The 26,545-nt window shown below is 42.6% G+C and overlaps 1 protein-coding gene across 10 annotated transcripts in view; it reads left to right on the top strand.

The window, feature by feature from the left end:
• Positions 1 to 26,545, top strand: part of LDB2 (LIM domain binding 2) — a 316,071-nt gene that overhangs the window by 116,747 nt on the left and 172,779 nt on the right. For all 10 annotated transcript variants that reach the window (XM_054688380.1, XM_054688378.1, XM_054688379.1 and 7 more), the window contains exon 2: positions 7,024 to 7,126. In XM_054688380.1, the coding sequence (XP_054544355.1) occupies positions 7,024 to 7,126 (103 nt within the window). The remainder of the gene's footprint in view (positions 1 to 7,023; positions 7,127 to 26,545) is intronic.

Below are 26,545 nucleotides of genomic sequence, written 5' to 3'. Positions count from 1 at the left end.
ATTACTCTGGCAAAAATCCCACATAACCTGTCAGCGCTTAAGTTAAAGATGCCGGGGGGCAGCCTGGCACCGGGATCCCGTTTTTGGTGGAGAGGGACAGAGATGGGAATGGGAGAGAATCCGGGATGGAAGCAAAATGCTTTTATGGATTTTTAAATATAATTAAGACTCTCTTCTGCTATTTGACCCGAGAGCCTCGCTCATCCTGATAGATGATTTGGCTGCCGGTGGTACTGGGGCTCACCTGTGAGATGACACAGAGGACCAAGGATTTTAATTGTAAAAATGCATATAGGGGATTATTTAGAGTGGAGAAGCTTCCGTGGTATTTTTACCTAATTAAAATCTACCGGAACGGTTGGCCGCACTCCCCTTGTCTGCATTCAGGCTGAGTTAATTTCATCTTTGTTTACCTGGAGGTGCTGGATGCTATTGTTACTCTCTGACTTTGGGAGATGAGCCCACTTTTGGGTTACTAATAGTCTCTAAAGCTAACCACGCATCCTTCCAGCAACAAGGATTGGAGCTACCTGTCTGTTTGGAAAGGTGTGAATCAGTCTTGGGAGGGGGGTGTATAGAAATGGCTCCTTCCTCCCACAAATTGGGACATTTAGTAAGCTCTCATCCTGCCCCAAGAGTCATTTTGAAGGAAAATGAGGAACCTATACTCTGTGTCAAGAATCATCCTCCCTCTGGCTAATGAAGCCCCTGAACATACTCTGCCCTTAAAGGGATCATAGACCAACTTTATTATGATTATCCCATCATTGGGTCTTTCTGTATTTCTAGGTGCTCATCCTTCTTCTGGCAGAGCTGGCCTTGTTTTGTAATTGTTGATGCTGCTATTAGAGATCACTTGGAATTTTTCTCTATTTCATGTCTACCCATGCATCAGTTAGACCAGAAATTGTTGATCTGGAAGCACAGGCACCTCCTCGTGGAAGAGCCAAAATATAAACTAGTCCATCCCCCAGACCCAGGCATGGCCACGCAAGCTGTGTGCACCAGAGAAATTCTCGCACATCTGCACAAAGGGACACCACAAGATGCTGATCACAGCCTGCTTTAATGGTAAAAAAGCAGAACCTGTCTGGAGACTGTTACTAGAAATATGGCTACATACAATATGTTGCATTCATTCAGTGCTCAGCCTTGCAGCTTATGTAAGGAAAGAAGCCCTGATCTACAAAGTAGGTGGGTCTCTAAAGCACAGTGTTGAGTGGGGAAAAAAAAAACAGGTTTAAAGAGAGGAACATTTAAATGACACCATCTAAACAAAACATTAAAACCATACAATAGAATGGTAGGTGAATGGAATGAGTGTGTATATTGATATCTAAAGGATGGGCTAGGAAGAAACCTACAATTTCCTTTCCCATTTTAAGGAATTGATATATTTTTTAAAATATCTAGTTATTTATACATACAAGAGCTGGGGTACAGGCCAGAGGTGGGGGGGGGTGAGAGGATTCACCAGAGACAGAGTGGGGAGCAGAACAGGTGGATCTACTGAAATACACTGCTGAGGGGAGCAGCAAGGAGACAGGAGAGGTCTGCTGCGCCATGTGGGTATCTACCTAGCCAGGGATCGAACTGGTGCTGCAGTAGCTGCGGACAGCTTCATAGTGCTGATGCTTAACCTGTTGCACTACTAAGGAGACCTGAATTTATGTATTTTGTATTGAGGTACCATTGGTTTTCCAAATTCTCGCTGATTTTGGGCTATAGGACCACACCTCTCCAGGTATATGTCGCCCGGCCATGCCCACCACCCCCCACCTAGTTCTCCACCACAGTCCATTGTGCCCTGTGATTTCCTTGACACCATTGTTTCTGCGGTCCTGGAGCAGGGGAGAGAAAAAGCAAAGCAGAGTGTGAGAACCCATGACATTTAATTTTTAAGTTGTAATTCCTTTTAAAAAGGAAAATAAGGTATCATTATGATCATTGTTCATTCTGATTAATGGCCCAGGGTTTTCATCATGTTATCCTCTGTTTTCCCTTTGCAAAAATTAATAAAGTAAAACCTCGTATATTCAAGGTATAGTCAGTAAAGTACATTCACTTAACCAACCTTTCATTGAAAAAGACAAGTGAAATACCCATAGGAGCTTCTATGGGGAATTGGGTGTGAGACCATTTTAGGACTGTCTCCCGCACTCCTGCAGTGTGGATGCCTCACACATGTCCTGGGGCATCTGTGGATGGAACGTGGGGCTTCAGTGATGATCTGTCCCCTGTGCCCCGGGTCACTGAGTTTAGGCCATTAAGGATCCTGCAGTGTTAGAGGAAGGATGTTACCATGTGGGTACAGCCTCCCCATCTGCTCTTCCACTCTCCTCCTCCTTGTTGGGTGTCTTTAGTGGGAACTCTGCTGAGGAGGGAGAGATGCCCGATGCCCCATTCTCACCTTTAAATGTCTCCAAGTCTGCTGCAGTAGTCACATATTTAGATAGATGCAATTTACAAGATGACAATTTACTTATAATTTGATCTACACTCTAAGGAGGGTATAGTTGTCAACTTTTCTTAGCACAGGAGACAGTGAAAAGCATCCAAGGATTGGCATTTGGCATTTGATGGGCATTCCAGGATGAAAAGATCACTTTATGCAAAGATAGGGAAGCAGGAGACAGTTATCCAGGAACTCTTGTTCCAAAAGATGGGTTGCCTGAGGTTCTTGGCTTCCTACAGGCAAACTTACAGCCATGATGGCCCCTTCTAGTGTGGCAAGAATGGCTGCTCCCTGGAAAGAATGTCTTTATGACATGTCCAGTGATATGTCCAGTGATATGTCCCTTATAGCTGCCAGTATCCCTTGTCCAGCCCATGTACCTGGGAAGAAGATCCTTGGCTTGATTTTAAGTGCATTTTCCATAACCTTTACCTGGGAGTCCCATGAGGTCCATCGGGGCCTGCTGGTCAGTCTCAAGGCTCTTCCTGGTGATCCCCAAATTATATGACTCCATTGCTACCGTGGAGAGTCAATGGCAGCTGCCCTCCCCATTCCTTCCAACTTTATGGGGAACCAGACTCACTGAGCTCCTCTTTAGAATTCTTGCTTCAAAAGGATCTGGGAAACTTTCTTCATGAAGCCTTCTGCTGATCAATTTGCTGCCTTGCCCATGTTCCCAGGTCCGAAGGGAAATCTGGTGGTTCTTCGGTTTCTCCAATGATGAAGGTGCAGTCAAGTGGCAGAAGGGCTGTTCTGCAGATCAAATCCTAGAATTTTAAGGAGCCCATTTTCTTTTATAGTTCCGTGTCCCCTTCCTTGGCCCCATGTGTGGCCAAGCAGAGCACCAGTAGCCTTTGTCTGCAAGACCCGTGCCATCTAGATGACTGACAGCTAGAAGTTGGGTAATGGAGGGAATGAGTTTTTACTGCTCACAATTTGTGAGGCAGCCGCCTGGCTAAGACTTGAGTTTTTACAAGAAAAATCGCTAGATCTTCTGCCAGAGCTTTCTTAGGTGCTTTAGCAGAGGTCATTGTGACTGCATTTCAGCCACTGTCTGGACTCCTAGCCTCACTATGATGCAAATTTCTTCTGCAAAATCACCTACCTGAGCCCTGGAACTACTCCAGGCAACAAAATGCAAGCAAGAGGGAGTCAAAGAGGACGTTGTCTTTCAGAAAACCATGTGAAAATCAGGAGGAAGGGTGCAAAATCTGAAAAACCCAGAGGAAGAGATTTGTTCAGGCAAAATTTCCTGTAGCCGATGTCCAGCATTTCTTCTACTCCTGGGAACTATTTTCATCTTCAGCCTAAGGTGGAAAATCACGTTTTAAAGTGGGATTATCAGAAAACAAATATGTACCGGTAGGTTCATCAATGGTAACAAATGCCCCACTCTGGGGGGAATATTGGTGAGGGCAGCCTGTGCACGTAGAGGTAGATGGGAAATCTCTGTACCTTCCCCTGGATTTCACTTAACCTAACATAGCTCTCAAAAATAAAATCTATTTCAAATTTTGGACTGGCATTAGGTAGACTTTAACTTTACCACTTGCTGGCTGTCTGATCTTTGCTGAATACCTTCGCTTTTTGAAATTCAGATTTTCTGCTTCTTAATATCTTTAGTGTCAAATGAGACAATAGTGAATAATAATAATAACTGCCATTTATTGAACAACTACTATGTGCTGGATGGTTACTTCATAATCCTCACAGTCCATTGTAACTTTGCAAGTGAGAAAAGAAATTAAGGAACTTGACTGATATTGTCCAGCCAGTGAGAGATGGACTTTATGTACTGAAGTCAGTGTAGCACAGATTAAGGACATAAATTCTCCATAAGGATGCCAGCTTTGCTGCTTGGTAACTGACAACGCAGCTGTGGATAGGGCAGATGGTTCCATTGGAAATGGTGGGCTCTGTGTGCTACTGTGAGCTCAGGGCCCTCAAACCTGCATTCTCTACAGTCTTCTTCCCTCACATAAAACCAACACAAGACTGGCCTATACAGTTTTGTAATTTTTTTCTTAGCTCTCATCTGCCTTTCTTACGTAAGCTTTCTTACATCATCTGTCTTCTCATAGTTAAAGACTAATTCAAAAGCTCTATATAATTTAAACGTTTGGATGTAGTTCTTTAAAATGTAGAATGATTTGGCCCCTACAAATGATACTAAGACCCTGCATAGGAGAAAGAAAAGGACCTTTTGTTGATCCTCACTATGTTTTGGGGTTGTTACCCACTAGTTTATTGAATCCTCATATCTACCCCGCAAGACAGTGATAGTGTGATCCTTACTCTTACCCACTCAACCTCCAAGTAAGAAGACAGGTTCAGGCAAGTTCACATAGTCAGGAGGAGGTAGTGCTGGAACGAAGCTGAGGACTGAAGGTTGCCCATGGGGAGAATTCTGGCCACGATGGGTCTCCCAATGCTCCCTGTGCTCCTGGCCTTACGCCCTGGCAATAGAGCCAAGCTGTCAGCAGGGAGTTTGAAGGAGAAGCACACTTGAGATACAAGTGCCCTTTTGGCTCTCTTTCCCTTTTTGCTGACCCCAGCCCCTTCCTTCCTGAAGACCACCAGAGAGGTGAGTCAGGCAGAGGCCAGGCAGGTCTGGGATACAGGTGATGGTCTGAGTATAAATCCAGCTCCACCTTTCATGGTTGAGTTTCCTTGGGCAAGTCACGCCTCCCACCTCAGCTTTGGTGTATGCAGGCTCAGTAAGCAGAATAACCGGCAGCTTCATTCACGCTCTGGACAACTTTTATTGAGTAATACCAGGGGCTGGACTCTGCTTGGGGCCAGGGTGACAGCTAAAGCAGGGAATCAGAGCCTCTGCTCAAGAGAAACTTGCATTATACTGGAGAGAAAAACAAACCAAACCAAACAAAAGAAGAACAGGCAGTGGTGAGGAATAAGTGGGAAAATATACATACAGGACTTCGAACACTGCTTGGCATGTGTAGACATACAATACATGTCAACTATAACTCCTTTTCCATCTGTGTGGCATTTTGAAGTAAAATAAGCCAGTGATCCAGGGTCCCAAATAGAGTTCTTTTCCCTCTGGTATTTCCACTTCCAAGCCCATGGAATTTTCTAGAAATTCTGACAGGCCTCCTGCTATGGTGTCTCAGGTATGAAACCAGGCTGCCTGTCTTATGCTCTCTTGATTGTCTCCTGTTGGTGGGTTTCAAGCCTTTGAGGGTCAAGACCAATCTCTTATCCAGGGCCTATACATAGTAAGTGCTCAAGAAATATTTGTTTTTGAAGGGTGAAAAAGGGAGGCAGTTTGTGTGGGGAGCTTGACTTGCCCCAGGGAGGCTTTCTGTGTGCTGGGCGTGATTATGAAAACGGTTGGCATTTGGTGTGAAGATTGGGAAGAGGCCAGAGAAACAGACCGAAAAAAAAAAAAAAAAAATTCTTTGGTGTGAGAGGTTTCTTTTCTGGAAAGAAGACAGCACCCATTTTCTGTGGCCCCTTCTCTGTTTTTGCCAGAATTGAAGTCTTGTTCCTGAGGCTTGCCAGGGACAACAACATCACGTGGTCATAAACAGAACCACTTTGTGGGGCCACTGAGTGGGGAGCAGCAGCCCCCCTTCTGTCCCTGCTCCCCATCTGACAGGCAGCTGTGAAACATCTAGTCTTGAAATCTGGCAGGAACCAACAATTCTTTGCAAAAAGGTTACACTGAAGAATGTGGGGGTGAATGGAGTACTCCACAGAGGATGAGGTCTGGGTAGGAGTCCCCCTATAAACAAGACTCTGCACAGCCTCCTCCCTCCCTCCTCTGGCCTCCTCCTTGGAGATCAGCAGCAATTTCAGCCCCTCGAGCTGGACTGTTTTCAAAGTGTTTCCTGCATGAGCAAGAGAAACACTCAACCCAAGGCAAACAGAGTTTGTGTGGATGGTTTGTGTTCTGCTGAGTTCTCTATTTTTAATCATTGTTTTAATAACGAGCGAGTGCTTGCCTGTAATCTTAGCACAATCCCCAAGAACAATCCACGCGCACGTGCTGGTTGCTTGCCCATAAACGTGTCTGTCTCTATATAACCAAGGAGCAATACCTGTCTCTCCAAGAGGACTGTTGACAGAGAACAGGGCCATGGGCCACACACCCCTCTTTTTGAATAAATTGTCTTCATGAGACTTACTCTCCTTGACCTGATGGTACTGTCGTGGCTTCTGCCTGTAACATCAGGCTCTTTAAAGGGCCAAGAGAAAGAGAGGAGGCACGGCGCCTGCTGTCATTCACACTAAATACAAACCCCTTTGTTAAAAATGTTGCATCGTGTTCCATAGTCCATTTATCTAATCTCCCCAAATACATCCTGGAGAATTAATTTTCATTCTGTTTGCATAATCTCGCTTATTAAATTGGAACTCAGTCACCATGGGAAGCAATTCCTGTGAAGTCACCCCGAGCCCACCGCTCCCCTTCTAGAACACCCCCACAGAGGTGCTAAGCAGGAGGGAGCGGGGCCTGGGGTTTTCTTTCTTTTGCCTTTTCTCGTCCTCCTGGAGATATTTCCTACTCTGGGCTGTTAAATAAATGATCTGTCTCTTTGCAGGACAGTGACAACCTCTGGTGGGATGCTTTCGCCACGGAGTTTTTTGAGGACGACGCCACGCTAACCCTTTCATTTTGTTTGGAAGATGGACCAAAGCGATACAGTAAGAAAGTTTATTTTTCTAATATTCTCTTCTTGGGGCGCCTCTCGGAAAACCCGCAGGGGTCTCCAGAGAAGAGCACCTTGCTGACAATCTCACACAGTGAGCCCTGAGCCCTCTCTGGCCACCAGGCCTTGTCACCGGAGGCAGCCCCATGGCAGAGAGGGGTGGCCCGGAGTTTGGCTGCTTGGGCGCTTGCTGTTCTGGGAGCTGGATGTGGGCGCTGGATGGTGGAACGACTCATCTATCTCTCCCCTTGTCCTTGACAGCTCACACTTAACACCCAGTCTTCTGCTTCTGAAGATTCCTTTAAAGAAAAAATATCTTTCCAGTCACAGAATCGGCCACATCCTTCTAATTCTCTCTTATCAATTATCTCAGGCATTTATTTGACAAGTGCTATTTTTTCTATGGGGGTGGCGGGAGAGGCCACAGCTGCTTTGAACCTTACCGTTTGGGATTAGTGTTGACAGAATTATAGGTCCTTGTCTTTCCGGCGAGTGATAACTCTGTAAAGATCCTCAAATTACAGCCTGTGGCACCTTGGGTAACAGCTGATCTGTCCTGATTAGGTTTAGCCAACTTGTTAGAGATCAGATTTGCTAGTTGTATTCTAAGACCAAGAGACATAGATACATCAGCACAAAAGCAATTAATGTCCGCTTAGATCAGAGCGAGATGTGTTTTCAGAAATCAGCGTTGCATGTATGAAAGGATCAGTTGGAGGGTAAAACATCGCACGTATCACAAGCCCTGAGATGAGGGCGGAACCAGCCGCTGTGTGGAGACCGTTCAGAGCTCTGGGTAATGGGTGGCTAATAGGGCGCTTGATAAATGGGCCTGAAAGCTACGCTGGTTGCTCAATATACTTAAAACCACTAGGGTACAAGTGGTGGTGTTTTTTAATCTGTGGGAAATATAGACAACTTCGCAGTGTCTGGCTCTACTGAATGATGAGCTGGTTCATGATGCTAATGCATGTGTGGTAATTTTGCAAACTGCGGAGAGCAGGTTAACCTAGACTTGCTGTCCGACTTGTCATTGCCAGGAGTTTCTCTGCAGATGTGGGTATTGTGGGTTTCGAAGGGTGTGGGACATTTCCCTTAAATATTTTGGGTGCAAAGGGGAGCCTGACAATGGGTGTTGTAGACTGTCTCTCTTCTCAACATAGTAGCTCCCCTTGCAAACACTGACCAGCCCACTCCATGGGCCCCCCAGATGCTGCCTTATTTACTTGCTTCTCTGTTGTGTGTTCCCCCCCCTCAGCTGCCTCAGCTCCAGAGAGTAGGAGCGATGGACTCAGAAGCTGCTGTTTCTGGAATCCCTGGGAGATAAATGAACTCAGGAATCCAACAATTACTCTCTCCCCAAACGCCTCCCTATTCAATGGAGAATATTTCTGAATGAGCAGTCATCCATCCTCCGAGCCTTCTTATAGTTTTCTGAAGCATCAGCTCAGATAACTTCAAGTTATCATTGTTTTATGTTCCTGTGCTTTTTTTATTCTTTTTTTTGGATTTAGGAATCCATCAGGGTCTGTTCTGGGAACTAGAATTACAGTTTTCCAGTCTATACTAATAAAACAGACTCTCGATCTTCCCTCTGCTCATCACCCCCCACCCCAACATCATTTGGGGGTGAGGCTCGATCAGTGACTGTAAGATCTGATTGCATGTGCAGGAGTAAATTCCTCACTAGGAGCCTTTGTTGTCCAGGGTTCTTTGTTTCTCTGAGCCAAAATATTTCCCGAGCGGAGAAGAGAAACAAAGATGATTGACAGTCTGAAGCCGAGTCTCATCAGCTGCTTTGCTGACAGCCTGGTGATGTGCACACGCTGCTGATGTGCGGGCGGGTGACAGCTGATTGACAGCCCAGGACTGGGGGACGGGTGAGAGCCTGCTTAGTGCTCTCTGTTCATGCAGCGCTCCTGGCTTGGCGCTGCCACCTTAACCCATTCGCGGTCCAGGCACTCGGAGCCAGGCTGGAAAACACCTGCTGGCTTGGGCTGGGGACAACAGCCCTTCCTTGATGCCTTCCAGGGAGCTGGGAACTTAGCAGTTCTGACAAAGGAAGACTTGGCTATTGCATTTATATATGTAAAAAAATTCCTCATAATGACTTTCATTCTAGATCTCAAGAAGTAGTCCAGATGAGGTTTATTTAACCCTTACTAGAAAAACTTTTCTTCCTCCTTCCCCATCTCTGTGTCTTTAGGTAGCAAATCTCTGTCTCTAAGATAGCAAATCTCTCAGCTGCCGTAAATCCTGTAATAGGTGTTTCTATATCTATTTATTGTCAGTCACCCCTCTTAAAATGTTATCTCCATGTGGACAAGGACTTTATTTTATTTATGGTTGAATTCTCAGATTAAGATAGAATACGGGCTCAGTCAAATACTGAATGACTATAATGGAATAAATGAGTGAGTGGACATTTGGGGACAACTTTACATCACAAACAGAATGTTGGCCTGAAAACAAATAAACAAAAATCTTTACCAAGATCTTTGGACATTTTTAGCCTGGAGGGAATTTGTCCCCAGTGCTCTGCTGGCATTTTCAAGTGCCTTCTGGGATATGATCTGCTCTATGTTAAACCAGAGAGTGGGGAGACAGTGGAAGAATCCAGGAGACCATCATGCTTTGGGAGAGGGTGTGCTTCTTTGCCTTGCAGAAAGTTCTTCTGTGTCAATGGTGTGACATTCACCAAGCCCCCGCTGTCTTGATGTGGGGGAACCCCATCTTCAACAGGTTATGATTGGGTCAGATGCAGACTACTGAGATGCCAGTGTGTCCAGTTGGTGTGAAGAGGCACCAGGGGGATGGACCCTGTTGGAAATCAGGTGCATCCCTGTCTCTGCCCTGGGAGCATTGGAAGGTGATTCTCCAGCATCTGGAGAAGTGGGTAGTTCCAGGGGTCAGTGTCCTCCTTGAGAGAGGTGGAGCTCAGGGAGGCAAGGGAGCGGAGGCAGGCAACTCTGACTGTGTCAGCAGGTCAGTGGTTAAGGGCTGACCAGCATCTTTTCTGTAAATGGCAACTGTGTCCAGAGCCCCAGTTGGTGAGTCACTGTCCATGGGTCCCCTGACTTCAAAGTCAAAGTTGGGACACCCCCCTCCCTGTCTCCTGACTGCTATGCCTACCTCATCCCATAACTAAGGGGAAAGAAATGGATTTGTCAATTCACTCATTAACAGGGTCATAAGTCACAAATAATTACTGCATCTGACTTGTCAGCGAAGCCAAGGGAAGCAGAGGAGCGGGGCCCTCCAGGACCTCACGCACCAGCTTTGCCTCCTGTGTCCCATGGGTACAAATGCAGCTATGTCTTTTACTACCTGTGAGAATTGGGAAAGTCACTTTCTAAAGGTCAGCAGGCTCACCTGTAAGTGAGGGTGTGGTGAGGTGATGCGTGTGAAGTTCTTAGCAGTGTTTCCAGCGCCTTGATTGTGCTCCCTGCATAGCTGTGTCCATTGAGTTCCCAGGAGCGTGTTGCTGCCTCCAGTGGAGACCCAGGGTGACACCGGCACAATTGCCATTGAGCCTTTCGCTGCTGTGGTACCCAGGAGGTGGGTTCCAGTCATTTACAGTCTCCTACTTATTACTTCATCCCGATTTCTGCTTTTTGCCTGGAATAGGATTCTGGAAGGACCACACACCTTCACAGGCACAAGAGCCAAAGGCTGCTCATTCTCTCTCCCTCTGAGGCTTCCACGGAATGGCTCATTCCGGGGCCATCTGCAACCTTTTCCTCAGTCATCAGGTCTCATTAGATAACTCAAAACCACAGGTGCACCCTCAGTGGTCATTTCCACACTCCCTGCGTCTTCATGCACCCTCAGTGGTCATTTCCACACTCCCTGCATCTTCATTACCTTTTCTTTCCTGCCTCCCCCCTTTTTTTTTTCCTGGAAGTGCTGACAGCATGGCCATATTGGCCAAGTGCTTCCATTTTGTTTTGAAAGAAGCGTGGTGCAGTGCGGCACTTTTGGCTGCATTCCCTGGAGGTCGAGAAAGTGTATGAGGCCAAGCAGCGTCCCTCTTACTGTGACTGTTTTTTCCTGCTCCTCTTTGACTTTCCCTGCCCAGCTGTGTTTTTGTTGAGTGTGCTCTGCAGGAATTCTGAAAGCCTTTCCCTTCCACTTTTTCATCCTCAAGTAACTTACAGCACAGTTAAAAACACATTCTTGGCAAAGTCATTCCTTGAGCATTGTGACCCCTTGCTTCATAACTATGGTGGCGTGGACGGGGCCATTTTAAAAAGTTACAAGCAGAGAGAGTGCCCTGGAGAGTGTGGCATGCGGGGAGGGCACTAACAGGCCAGATGTGTGCTGTCTTTCTGATATCACCTCTGCAAATCCACCTGAGATCTAGAGAGAGACACAGGGTCTTGGGGACATCGGCTTCCTCAAGGGATACATGTCAGCTGGTCCTGGGGATCATCCTCTGCAAAGCAGTTCTGTTCCTCTGAAAATTGCTCATTCCCCCCTGCCCACTTTTAAAAACATTTGGGATTAGACATCAAAATCAGGATGATGGGTGCACATAGACTCGTCCACCATAGCCAGGGAGTGTTAAACATGTTGCTTAAACCTCAGTCTCTTCATCTATAGCACCAAGGGAATAAAAATCCCCAAATCATAGAGTATTTGTGAAAGTCACATAAGATTCAATAACACCTAACTAAGGCTTAGCAGTTGCTGTGGAAAGCACACAATGAATACTTCTTGTGTGAATAAAGAAATGCAAGAATGACTGGAGGAAGAGTTAAACCTATGAATGCCAGTCACTTGGAATTAAAGTAGAGGATAGTTATTCAGTCTTTTGGCACCAAACAGGAAACATTCTGGCTTTAGATCTTTCTAGATGGAAACCTTAAGAATTTCATGACCACTTGGAGAAAAGTTGATATGAATGGAAGATGGTGATTCAAAGACTTTGATACCCAGCAAGGGTGAAGTTTCCAGCCCCTGTTTTGCCCAGAGGCAAGGCGCTGTTGAATTCTTTTCAAGCTCCAGCCACCATGCTTGGCACCTTTGGGCTCTCTCTATATCTTGTTTACTGGGAACAAGCTGAAAGGAATGCACTGTGATTACCTTCAAAAATGTATCTTAGAGTACAGAATGCATGTCCTCAGAGGGGTCCTGATGGCTGTAACTGGGTGATGTGGCATTTCCGGTGCACTGTGTCATCCTAGTGTCATGGATGACTCTGGAAAGTGTTTTCTTGTATATGAAACTGAACTAAATGGTTTCTAGAATGGATGATTCTGGCTTCTGAGTTGTTATTTTAATGAGTGATCATTTTTAACAGCAGTCTTCATTGGCTGGCAAGATTTGGAGTAAGCTTCGTTTGAACTAAAGCAAATTTTTATCGAAGTTCATTTGTTCCTCCACTCATTCATTGATCCAGTTTCAGAATTCTCTAAGTTCTTGTTATTTACAGGCATTGCTATAATGGGGTTGATAGTTTTGGAGAGCAGGGCACAGTTCATCACAAATTTTTTCATTTACTTTTGATTCCCTTTTATTGAAAATACGTACCTTAAATTGACAAAATCACCTTAGAAGCACAATAAGAAAATATTCTTATGACATTAATAGAAAATCTGGGACTACTTATAAAAAAGATTTGATGAAAACCCACTGGTGACAGAATTCTAAAGGGAAAAAAGGATACTGAATTTCTTCCCATTTGTGGTTTCAAATTGATGAATATCAAGATTTCCAAATTGGCCATAACAAAGGATTGAGCAGACATCACGTTCTCTCATCACTAATAAATACCACACTAATGATCACATGAGAAAATGGACAGAAAAGTGCTTTGAGTAAATTTAAAGTGCTGTGCCAGTTGAATGTATAATATCATCATATTTGTAATGGATCTTTAGGATTTGGTGATGTTTTATGTTTCCTTTGTAAGTCAGACTTTAAGAAATCTGAAATGATTGTTGGATCTTTGGCTCAGGGAATTAAAATTCATTGTCAAATATATAGACTTGGGCTTCCCCTGGTGGCGCAGCGGTTGAGTGCTGGGCTGCGAGGCTGCCCACAGCCTCTGCGGTGCCCGTTCATTCCCCGGCCGCCAGTGAGGGTCCCACCATATATATATATATACACACAGAGAGAGAGAGAGAGAGAGAGACTTGACCAAGTCATACCCATGACTGCCCTTAGAAACTTAGGTGGGAGGTCTGAAAGTGGCCAGAAAGTGGACAATATGTGTTGTTTTTGAGACATTTTTTGATATATATGGAGACATCACAATCACTTCTTCCTGATTCTTGGTTTCACAGAGTAGAAACCTACTTTTATATCCTCCCTGTCTTAGACAGATGTCTGTACCCCATAGTGAGCAACAGGATATATGTGGCAAACTCCTTCATGATCACAGTGACAGATGGTGCCACTGGTACTTATTGTCTGAGGCAATAAATGTTCTGCAACAAAAAAATTATAGAGAAGCATCTCACCTGACCTTTTATATATCAAGTTTACTAATCATCTGGAAGACAGGGTTGCTGGATGAAATGTAAGTATACAAAATGACATTCTCAAACTGCAAAATTATTTGTTGTTTACCTGAAATTCAAAGTCAACTGGATGTCCATGTTCTATGTTTTTCTTTGTAAAATCTGTGTTAAGTCTATGGAATGAACTCCAGTTCAGGCTCAAATTCAAAATCTTGACAATTGCTGAACAGCTACAATGGGGTGAGAGTTTGACCTGAAAAAGAGCTGCTAAGATTTTACCTGGTGCTTTTATCATGGAAGTCTGCCTCTGTTTATTTTCAGCAACTATATTCACAAGTCCTACCCATAGAATGAACAGCCTTAGGAAAAGGTGGAGTGGGGATACGAGTTGAGTTTGAATCCAAAGTCCACAGTTGACTATGCCAGCATTTAGGCAGATGTGGAGCTAACACACATGATTGTGATATGGTGTCTGCCTTCAGGGATCTTACAGCTTAACAAAGATGACAGATAATGAATTCTAATGTCGCAGTGCCAAAACTGGGAAAGTAGGACACACAAATACTATGGGGCAGCGAGAATGGAGTCATTGAATTTTCTTGCAAGGGAGAAAGACTCAGTCCAGCAAACAGTTTTTTCTAACTTTCTGGAACCCTTAAACACCCTAAGGCCATGACAGAAGACATCCTATCACAATACTTTGCAAACATATGACCTTAAGCAAATATCTGTGGACTCAATGAATGATGTAACAGCATAAGTAGTACAAATATGCCCCAAGGTGAGCCTCCCTGGTGGCGCAGCAGTTGAGCGCTGGGTTGCGAAGCTGTCCGCAGCTCTGCAGCACCGGTTCGATCCCCAGCCACCGGCAAGGGTCCCACATGGCGCGCAGACCTCTCCTGCCGCCCGCTGCTCCCCTCAGCAGGTCCTTCTGCCTGTTCTGCTCCCTGCTCTGTCTCTGGTGAATTCTCTTACCCTCCCGTGCTTCTGACTGTACCCAGTGCTTGTATAAATAAATAAATAAATCTTTAAAAACAAAACAAATATGCCCCAAGGGGTCTGATTAAGCCCAAAGACACATTATTACAGGTATGATTTTTCCCAGGCTTTCATCATTTCCCACCATCACACTCTCAAGTTGTAGCAACTCATCTTGTATTACATGAAACAGAAATGTCACGGAGTGATTTGAAAATTTGTCTACAAACAGAACCAGGACTGTGACTCTCATTTTTTTAAACACCAAACTAAAATCATTTTACCCAACCTACAATACTAGAAATGGTTTGTTTTTTTCTTTAGTGCTTTGGGCAATGAGTTGGTTGAGTATTTCACCATATAGTTTGCCAAATTAATAAGTCCAATGGTGACATCGTATTTCATAGATGGTTAACTAGTGACTCTTGTTCCTCGGTAGCTCTTATTGGACATAATTTCAGTGTAAACCCCTACTTATTTACTTAAACTTTCTTCCCATGTGTCACCTTTCACTGCCCTCCTGATAAGAAGAATGAGCAAAAACTGTTGCCTTGAAATTGCTAATAATCTAGTGATTTATTGTTTTTAGGACTTGCCTATTAGCAGATCTTAACCAGGTGCTTCCTACAGATGCCCTCTGTCTCTGCTGATGAAACCTAGTCTGAAAATAATGCCGATCACCATATTTTTAGACTATATTCAATTGTCACATTGGTATCACTTTAAAAAAAATTCTGGTGTTTATTTTTATTTTTTTAAGATTATTTTATTTATTATACATAAAAGAACTCAGGTCTAGACCAGAGGTGCGGGGCGAGGGAGGCTGAGAAGATTCACCAGAGACAGAGTGGGGAGCAGAACAGATGGATCTACTGAAACACACTGCTGAGCGGAGCAGTGGGCGAGAAAGGAGGGGTCTGTTGCGCCATGTGGGTCAGCAACCTGGCCAGGAATCGAACTCATGCCACAGTGACTGGTGATAGCTTGATAGCACTGAGACTTTAACCCCTGCGCTACCAGGGAGGCCCTTGGTATCACTTTTTCATGTAAAGTATTTTGAAAAATTTATGTGAATCTGAGATGTGTGCAGAAATTCCTTTGTGTAATACTGGTCTGTGATATACTTGTTTAGTGGATTGAGCTAATTTGAGGCATACTCCCCACAAACCAATGTATAGCTTAATCTTCACTTGTGTGTCATATTTTCTCATTGTGAATGCCCCTTATTTATGCAATGGGATAAAGTAAAGTATATTTCAAAGTCAGGTTTAATTAACAGAATTAAATTCTTCCACTACCATAGGAAGCCATGCACAGGTAGATTTCATTAAGAATGCAAAGACTCCCCAACAAAATAGCCCATGAGAATATGTTTCGTCATTTATTGTTCAACCACATAGTCATATTAGGGTATTTGAATTCAAGAGCTTACAGAACTTGCACCTTCGTGTATTTTGTTTTTAATTATTCGTGCCAAGAGAATCAATCTCACATCATTATGGTGTCCTCGTTTATTTTTATGATATTGGTCCATTCCCAATATGGGAGCTAATGGCTGACTTGAATATATTCTCTGATGGGAACTTTCTCAGTGGTTACGCACAACTTTGGTTTCTCAAGTGAGGAGGTTTTTCAAGTTCAAATGGATAACAATTGACACAAATAATCAATTTGAAAATTTGTAGGAAGAAGTAAGTTTGCCTGGCAATGTGAAAATACGGCCACACCCTTTCTAGGAGACAAGTCCTCCATATAATCTAGAGCAAAAAGAGCATTACATGATTTTTACAGATTTTCTTAAAAATACATGTGTCTGTCTTAATCTCACCTTTGAAAACTCTTATATTTCAAATATTTGTGATTGCCTCGTTTCACTTTGAAAAATGCATCTGTTGCTATGCAAGGATGGGTTACTTACACTGAGAACAGTGAAAAAAACAACAAAGAGTCCTTTCAGGATCTAATTATGAGTCAAGCCTAGTCAGTAATACTTGGGAAGGTATTTCCCCACAGATGCACATGGTATTTCCATGTTACTCTTGATTTCCAGATAAAAACCAGCCATTTGAAGTGGTTCCCTATAAAAGAAGTACTGTTTGTGTGCATACTTCAGAATTAGTGCAAGCTTTGGAAATACTCCAACAACTGCAATAAGCTACCTGAGAGATGTATTTGTCCATGTAAAATTTCCTCTGGACCTGTTTGTCATGTCATACATGTGACGTGTTCCTAGCTTTTGATAAAGTCATCCATACTTTTTGAGTTTTTAATTGAGGCATTTAGGAAAATTCAACTTTCAAGCTTTCAGAAAAATTAGTTAAGAATCATCTTTTTCAGGTTGTGTGCATAAGATAACTTAAGGTTCACAGGCGCATTTGCTTGTCTTAAATAGAACCATGTGAGACACGATAAACTGTGTTTGACTGATTATGTAAATAACCCCTAATTATATCCTTCCTAGTTCTCCACACTTCTAGACTCTGTACCCAAATGTATTTCCCACAAAATGCTTTGGTTCTTAGAGGTCTATTATTCTTTTTTTAAAGATGGACCCAAAAATCAGTAATTATGAGAGTTATTATTCAGGTTCACAGCAGTGCAGCAGCCATTTTTCACTTGATAATTACCTTGTTAAACTAGTGTCAGAACAGCGCCATGCCTTATTGAAGAAAATGGCTGACCGGCCGCATGCAAGTAAGCCTAGCTGTGGAAATATTAAAAGATTTATTAAATCCAGGCTCATCTTCAGCATTACCTCATTGATATTAGTTATGGAAGTTCTAGGACGTTGTGGATTTCCCATTAGAAATTTCTAGTATATTTCGCCAGGTCCCCAAGTTGCATCTAGGTGTTTCCTCTATGTTCTTTTTCACTTTGTGGCCAACCAGGCCTGTGTGTAATTGGCATCATCTCCATTCAGAAACTTCAGGAGGAAAAGATCAGAGGACCCATCCCAGGGAAAGAAGAAAGTCAGATGACACCCTTTCTCTTCCTACTTTTCCTGGTTTTCAATTGCAGTTTTATTTATTACTTCTTTCCCTTTGGAAAGAAAAATAAAAAAAGGAGAACCTCCACTATTAGCTGTGGTTTTTATCCAAAAAGAGATACAGTGACAGATTCCAATTGTTAGTCCAAAATAAGTACTAATCCTGCTATGATATAATTTGCCAAAAAAAAAAAAAAAAAAAAAAGAGTTGCATACCCGGTAGATTCTTAGCATTTTTTCAACGTGTCCAATGATAACCTCCTGGATTGGTTAATGAGTTAAAATGACAAGCATTCTGATAATGCCTTGCAGTTTATAAATTCTTTCATAAATTAGGACCATCTGTACATTCATGGAGAGAGGACTCTGTCTGATCCCTCCCTGCAGCTCGCTGGCCCTGCAAGGAACAGAGAGGAGACTGGTTAATATTTGTGGCATGGGACTGGATGGTAGTTTCTCATTCCATCTTCACTTGGACCCTGGGTGCAGGTGTTATATTGTCTACCTGTATCATAGATATGAAGAAAGTGAGGTCCCTAGAGACTGAGAACTCAACTCTTCCATCCTACACACCGTATTGGGACACCCTCACTTCTCAGCAGCTTTTTTAAAACAGCAGAGAATCTTTGACTATTACCTGTTCAGATTAAAAAAAAAATCTGGCCGCTCGTTCTGGAGTCTGGAGCTGTATCTCTTTCTCTCCTCATTTGCTCCTCCCCAAAACAGACAGGTTAAAGAAGAATTAGTTCTCTATGGCAAATGTGTCCCCCAGCATATTTTTCTCATCATGGTTAAGTGCGGATTACTTAAATCCCTCCAACATCGCTGCTACGAAGCTGACATTTATAAATTTTCTTTTTTGATGCAGTATGGGTTCTGCCATATGTCTTCCACAATAACTATCTATGTTTTCAGGGAATCGAAAGATTTATTTCCTTCCAAGTCCTTGTTGCTAACATTTTCTCCAAGCCTCCCAAACTGCCAAGAGATGAACTTCAATTTAGAGGAACTGTTACATTTGTCATTGTGAATTTGCTAAACTTTGGATAAATTTGAAGATTTATGCTTATTCCCAAACGGCCCATGAGAATAGCTTTGAAGCTCGGGAAGTTCACGCTTGGCTTCCTTCCTGCACTGCTAAGTTCACGAGTCCTTGAATCCAAGCCTCCTCCCTTCATGGCTCAGGTCTCTGTGGTTGCCTTGGTGCCAACACATTTGCACCGTTAAGAACTGAGGCCTGAGTCACTGCCCAGGGGCAGGAGAGGCATTTTCTCCCTGCCAGGAAATCACACACTATCTCTGTATTTCCAGGATGATCCGATTAGAGAGGAACTTACAGGAACCCCTCACTTTAAAGGCAAATAGTTCAGGTCTGCAGACAAACAAGCCTCAGCAATGGTCTGGCCCCAGGCTAACTTACCCCCTTTGTACTTGTACCCAATCACTCTGAGTCTCACTTTTCATCTGGAAAATGAACGTGATGTCTGTCTGGCAATGGTACTTAAAAGGGCATTTGCAAATAATATCCATATTATCCCTGATACACTGGGAGTTTATCTATAAACAGTAGCTCATATAATGATTATTCTTAGATAATATACCACGAAGTGGTCTTGGCATTGACCTTTTCAAGGCAATGCAGCTAATTGGTGATAGAGTGAGGATTCAAATTCATGTCTCCTCATTCTTTAGAAAACATTAAGCTCTGCATCGTGACTAGCTAAAAGTTTGATTCTTCTTTTTTGTTGAACCTAATCTAGAAGTAACATGGTTTATAGGGACTACATATTACTTGATTTTATTCTTTGAATCATCTTAAAAATCTTTCAGCATCAAGAGCATTAGGAAATGTGGTTAAATTTATTGACTTCAGAGTTGTGCAAAATGCTACAGGCAACCTATTTGACGGATGTCCTGGGGGCAGGCAGTCTGGGCACTGGCTAGCTGGATGCCCTGGACATGGCAGAGGGTTCTGCCATCCCATCTGGGTTCAGAATGTGATTCCTGGCTATTTTAGCGTGGAAAGCCCCATTTTTTTTTTTTTTTTTTTTTTTTTTGCTTTTTGTTCATTAGCAAGTTTTCAGTTGCAGAGGCCTACCCCTGCCCCGGTATACCATCAAGTCCAGAATCTCTCTGTCCCTTCAAACCTCTGACCTGAAGGGCTCACCTGATGAGGTCTGGCCCACTTTACAAAATCTCCCTCATGATGAACTCAAAAGCCTCAGTTTAGGGACTTCAGTTACCTCTGGGGAATCCTTTTGCCACCGAACGTGACATAATCATGGAGATGTCCTCACACCAGACTGTAGAAATTGTCATCTCCAGCCCTAATCACCTGATACCATGGTTGGCACAGAATAATATGTGTAGAACGAATAATATGTATAGAACGAATAAACTGGAACTGTCTAGAAGTGGTTGAAGTCACAGGTTGATAGCCTGTCGTGCTTTAAAAGGAAGATCTTTCCAAAAAATGAGCTTTTCAAAATGTTAACGATTTGCTACAGAATGAGATGCAGAGCTCAGCCTCCCTCGAGGGGATAAAAGTCCCATAATTCTGTGTATCTAAATCAGAACTAAAATAGAATTTGGAAAACTTGATTATAACTACTATCAATTATCAAATTATGTGTTTGATCCTGATTACTGAAGAAAGTCAACTCATTTCTTAAAGGGCTCGCTTGATTTTCCCCCACAGGCCTTATCCGATGTAAAGAGTCTTCCCGGCCCTGTATCTCCGAGCTGTGCTATGCATTTTGGCCTCATTAGTGAATTTACATTTATGATATAGAGGATCAGATTCTTTTTAAGTATCAATAAGGCACATGAATTATAGAAAGGTGATATTCCAATGAATCATTAGGACTGAAAAGTCTTGACAAACTATGAATGAACAAATGTCTGTAGGATAGAGTGAGGCCTCGAGACAGACAGAACAATTGTTCCAGAATAGAAGAAAAAGGCATATTTGTATCCCTCAATAAAGCAGGACACAGCTCCCAATGTTAGGGAGAAACCTACAGAGTGGCTATGCCCCAGAAGTCGATGAGTTGTATCAGACAAGGATCAAATTAGCATGAGACCAAAACCAAACCGAGGCAGAAAGTTCATAAGTTAGTCCCTGGCATGCTGCTCTAGCAGCAGGAAGGGCAAAGGATGTGGAGGGACAATCAAAAGAACAGCTCACACGATCAGGGGCCTGGTGGGATGGATTCATGGGCACAGAACAAAAGGTTTTCGATGTAGCTAAGCAACTGTTAGCAGAGAATGCATCCTGATAGACACCTATAAACCCTCCAGGCTCACAAGTGACCTGTTTAGGGCAGTGTAAGCAGGGAATATAACCAAATGCAGCCAGATGAAAGAAGAATTTAAACAGCTGGGTATCTGCCAGGGGAAGAAATGATGGAAAGTATCTGTTAGAGAACAGAAAACAAAGCTGATTTCTTTCAAATGGAAGATGTCATACTTTAGTGCTAATGAAGCAAAACCAAGAAATATTTATTGAGGACTCACAATAAAATCCCTGGTAGGTCTTTCTCTTCTGCAATTCCAAGTTGAAAGTTTATAATTCTCCCCCCGCCCCATTAATCATGTGAATCGAACCATGTTATTGCATGATTCTTTATGTCATGTTCAAGGAGCTGCCCTCATTAAATCCTACTCATGATCACATTCTTTTATGACACATTTTAATTGTAATTTTTAAAAGTACAAAAATTTGAGTTCAAACATGAAATGCTGTCTACTTTGTTAAAATGAGTTGTTTTCGTGTATTTTCAAACCATGATCACCTACCCTTTTTCCTTTCTGCTTTGTGATTGCTGTCCACTCCTTCCCCCAAAATAATCAGCAAAAGAAAATTTTAAATGTTTATATTATTAAGAGGGATTTCACAAACTGGTAGGATGGTCGGGATTCCCAAATCTGAAGGAAGATTATTTGGGAAGTGCCTTAGATTTGTTTAATTGAACACTCCATTTGAAAAAATTGAAAGGCATTCTCTCTCAATCTTTTTTTTTTTTTTTTAACTTACTTTCAATTTCTTTTTCCATCACAAATATTTTGGGGCACATTTTCCAAATGTTAGGGATTTTATAATCTAGAAGAACTGGATCCAGAATATTTAACTGCCTGCATCAAAGGACCCCAGATGACTAGAACCATCCCAGCCTGAAGAGCTGATGAACTCGGGATAAACAATCCATCATAAGAATTTATTCATGTGACTGCAAATGTGATTTTATCTATTCACATATTCATTCATTTTACACTTAACACTTCAAACATTTGTTCATTAATTTGCCAAATGTTCTGTGTCTCTTTGTACTTAATACATAAGACCCGGATTTTTTCTCTCCTCTGTGGACATCTCTGGTAGCCTTATAAGTCTTCAGAGATAGTGTGAAAACGTAAGTCTGTTTTTCCACTTGACACAGTAAATTTGGATATTGTATAACAAATGCAAATTAATTCTATGTACTGCAGGAACAAACATCAAAAGCCACAAAGAGTAGGTGCTCGTTTCTCGTCTTGGACAATATATCTTGTGAAAGTAGCAGAAAAATAATTTCTGGAGGTCACATCTCCTTCTGTGTTTTATCATTTAGCACTACCCCCACACCCAGTCCTCTTCTTCCTTTCTCTTTATTACTAGAAAAATAGAAAACCTGTTGTCATTATTTTGATCTCAGGATGAGGGGTAGATGGCGGGAGGTAGTGGTGTACCCAGTGACAGAATTTGTGTAATTCCCTAACTTCACTTTCCTGATAATCCTCCTGAGTCACCTGCCCATTCAGAGATCCCTGCTCAACCATGGGGTGCTTTGGATATTGACACTGGCTGTTTATTCTAAATAGAGCTCCGAGGTCCTGCGCGTTTGGCTCCACACCTGTCACTTTAACTAAACTAAAATGAATGGGATCCAGGATGAAAGCAAATTCATGGGAATGACTAACTGACCACCTATAGGTGCTATTGAGTCACATAAAAGATAAATCCCGGGGCCTCCCTGGTGGCGCAAGGGTTAAGCACTGCACTATGAAGCAATCCTAAGCCTCTTCAGCATGAGTTCCATCCCTGGCCAGCCAGGGAACAACCCACATGGCCCAGCCAACCTCTCCTGTCTCTCCCACTGCTCCCCTCAGCAGCGTATTTTGGTTAGTCTGCCTGTTCTGTTCCCTACTCTGTCTGGTGAATCCTCTCACCCTCTGCATCTCTGGCCTCTGCCCCAGCTTTTGTATGCATAAATAAATAAATCTTTTTTTTTTTAAAAAAAGATAAATCCTTACTCTAAAGTTATTCCTTGAGAAATATCAGTGGTTAAAAATTTCAAGCTCATTTTTAAAATACAGAAAAGAAATGAAAAAAAACATGGGGGATAAAAGGGAAGAGGAAGCAAAGGAGAAATTATTTCCAATTGCATACGTAACTCGAGACAACTGACATAAATTTTGGTTGAGATACTTTCAGTCTTTGTGGCCATGTTCAAATGTTTTTCTTGACAGCATTGTGACCAGACTTTATATATCCTTTGTAAGCGGACCATTCTTCACTCCATACGAACCAGCATCTTTGCTTTACATTCTCATAGTCTATAGTATAAAACAATAAATTGTTTTATAATACAAACATTTTCCCTGAAGTATTATAAACATGCGTTCAAAGCATTTTAAAACATCATGACCATCCTAATATCTCATGTACTACAGTTAACTTCTTTGTATGTAACTTACTGAAGGTTACCCAAAAAAACAAAGTACCAATTCTTTTAAGTGGAATTTCTGAGTTAATTACTGAGCTACATAATTGTTTTACAAAACATTAAAAACAACTTCCTATGCCAACAGCAGAAAAAGAAGGCTTGGCATCAGCTTTGGAAAAAAAACAAAAAACATTTGTTGCTGCTTTATCTTTTTCCTTATGCATTTTTATGGAGATAACATTGAGTTACAACATTTCATAAATTTTAGTTGTACAGCATTATAAGCCAACATTCATGTGCATCACATCCATGTCCATCCACCATCACAAAACTGGCCCCATCTTTCACCTGCCCCCACCTCCTTCCCCTTTGGAAACCCCCTATCTGTTCTCTGTAGCTGAGCTTGTTTTTGTGTATTCGCCTGTTTTGTTTCTTTATATTCCGCATATGATCAAAATCCTACTATATTTGTCTTTCGCCATCTGATTTATTTTACTCAGCATCATCCCCTCAAGGCACATCCAGTTGTCTCGAATGGCAAGATTTCATCATTTTCAGAGCTAAGTAGTAATCAGCATGTTTTGATCATAACATTTTTATATGAGATCCCATTTAATGCCCATGCACGATCTTATTTCATGAATGAACTAAATATAATTAATTGCCCTCCTGTCATTAGCTAATTTCAAATGTTTTATATCATTGTTTTCTTAATGAACATCTCATCACTAAATCTTTGTGAACAAATCTAGTTTCCTTTCTGTGAGTAAATTCATGAAGGAAAACTTGTTGGATAATGTAGATTCAGCAGATATTTGAATATTTAAAGGTTTTTCATAATATAGCCAAAATTGGATCTTTACAACTTACACCAGTTTAAACCCCTATCAGCAATATATAAGAAAGTCCATTTTCCTGTATTCCTATAAGCACCCATTATTATCACAAAAAAATGCATCTTAAATCTCTATTCTTATTCACTGTACTTACATATACAAAACTACCTAGATCTGTCATATTTGTATTTAAAGCTAATTCCAAGGAAAAATTCTTTAGCACCAATTTTTTTTTTACCATTCCAATGAAGGGATTAAATTAAAATTAAAATATTTGATAATTCATATTTTTGTGTAGAGATCTCTATTGATAAGAATTTTTGCCACATTTTATGTTCCTTTTGAGAAATAAAAGCAGAGAATTTCTAAAGATTTTGGTCTTTTTAAAAATAAGCTGAAGAATGAACTGTGAGCACTTCAGAACTTGAAGATATGGTATAGATTTTAATTTCCGAACTTGAAGAAACGGACACCCCATGTACAGGGAGGGCCTGCGCACCCCACCTAGCCCCGGCCTTTTCTTGGTGCCACCTCCTCCTCTGTGTATCCTAGGTCCCTCTGAGCAGCACCACCTCGCCCTCCCCCGCCCCCCACCACTACGTGTTCATCCTGCCACAGGAACATTAGGTCAGATGACGTGAGAGTCAGGCCAGACTTGACAGCGGAGAGACTTTCTGAAGGCAAATAGATAATGTGAAAATTAATCTTTTTTGAGGGGCCAAGCTCAAGAATACTGCCGGGTATTAATTTTTCTGTTTGGAAATATATTATTTTATTACTTGTTTTTGGCAGTCCTCTGAGAGGGATGGAAGGTTAGAGAAAAATGCATGCCGGTGAATAAGGGAAGTAGGCCGTGCCTGAGGGCCAGAGGAGCAGGTGTGTGGGCAGAGCAGACTTCACGGGTGCAGACCCCTCTGGCGGTGGGAGGAGAAGCAGGACCCAGACACAGGAGCTCCTCTCTTTGTGGTGATGAGGGACAGCCTGCCAGCCTGTGGCCAGACCACCTCTGGGGCAGGGCACCCAACAGCTCCTCCATTCCAGGTCCTGAAGGGAGACTAGATAAAATGTCGCCATTTGCAGTCAAATGGCAGGAGCTGGCGGGAATGGCGTGTAGTATTCAGGTCTGAATGACAAAGACAAATACTGGACGTTTGCAGAGCAGACAGCTCAACACGGCAAAATACTTATAAAAACTGGTGATACACTCAGAAGTGAAAAGAGTCTTCTGAGGGTAAGAAGGAGGAAGGGGTACGTGAGTGTGGGGAGGGGCAGTGGGAAAAAATCCTCCTGTTTTCCCCATACAGAACGATGCGATGATAGCAGCTGTATGGTCAGGTCAGTTTGGGGAGTAAATGAGAATTTGTTTTTCCAAAGGAGTGTGGAGAGAGGCAGAGAAGGGGAGGGGAGGCCCCACCGCCCTGGAGGTGAGAGCAGCCACTTCACCTGGAGCTGAGGTGTCTTCTTACAGGTCCTCCAGGTCCTTTCAGTTCCCCGCCTGCCACCTCCCACCATGTCCCTGAGAGCAGATGGGGCAAGATAAGAGGGTGATCACAACACAAAATCCATGTGAAATAAGCACTCCCAGCTTGACACTCGTGTGAATACATGCCCAGCTCCCGGATGCAAAGGATGGTGTGGCTCTCCTTCCTTCGCACCAAAGTGACTTTTCACATCACACCTGAGTCCTTCGATGTCAAGGAACTAGAGCTTTCTCATCCGGGTGAAAACGGCAAGAGAGCTGGGATCATCCTCTCGTTTACTTACTTCACAGCAAGCACATACCCTTTTCTTCCAGGAGGTGGGTTTCGAAGTCTTGCTCCACAGATCTGTTTTTGTTAATCTTCATCATTATTATTCAACCATTTAAGGAGAGCCTATTAGGCACACAGATTAAGTTAGGATTATTATACAAGTCAGCTCACCTGTCTGATCCACCCCACAACGCAAAGACACTATTACTCTCTTTTATCGGGTGAGAAAACTAAGGTCCAGTCAAAATTTAAACTCGGAGATTTTGCTTTTTTCCCCTCCTGAATCCAAACCCTGTCACCGTGGTGTGTGTGTGTATATGTATGTGTGTATATGTATGATTCATATGTATACACTTATATATATGAATCTTCTGCAGCTTCATCTCTCCCAAGTATTGAGAGTTTATTTATTTTATCTGTTACCACTAATAACAATATTTAAAAAAATAAGCCAATATGTGATGATAGTGTGAAAAGTAAACATGGTAATTAGACAACATCAAAATGAAGTTAATTATGGCCTTGGTGACGAGGGAGGTTTGTGTACAATAGTGAAGACGGCGTGAAGCTTTCTCCAGGAAGGCAGAGCACTGACGCCTGCCATCCACAGGGCCCCGTGCCTTCCAGGAGCGGCTCAGGAGAATCAGCAATTCTTGGATTTTCTGGCATCACGCATGCCATTTGTATCCTGGAC

Source organism: Talpa occidentalis, unplaced genomic scaffold, assembly GCF_014898055.3.
Source record: "Talpa occidentalis isolate TD23 unplaced genomic scaffold, MPIMG_talOcc4v2.1 talOcc4.6, whole genome shotgun sequence".
NCBI lineage: Eukaryota > Metazoa > Chordata > Mammalia > Eulipotyphla > Talpidae > Talpa > Talpa occidentalis.
This window is presented reverse-complemented; position numbering and strand designations above follow the sequence as displayed.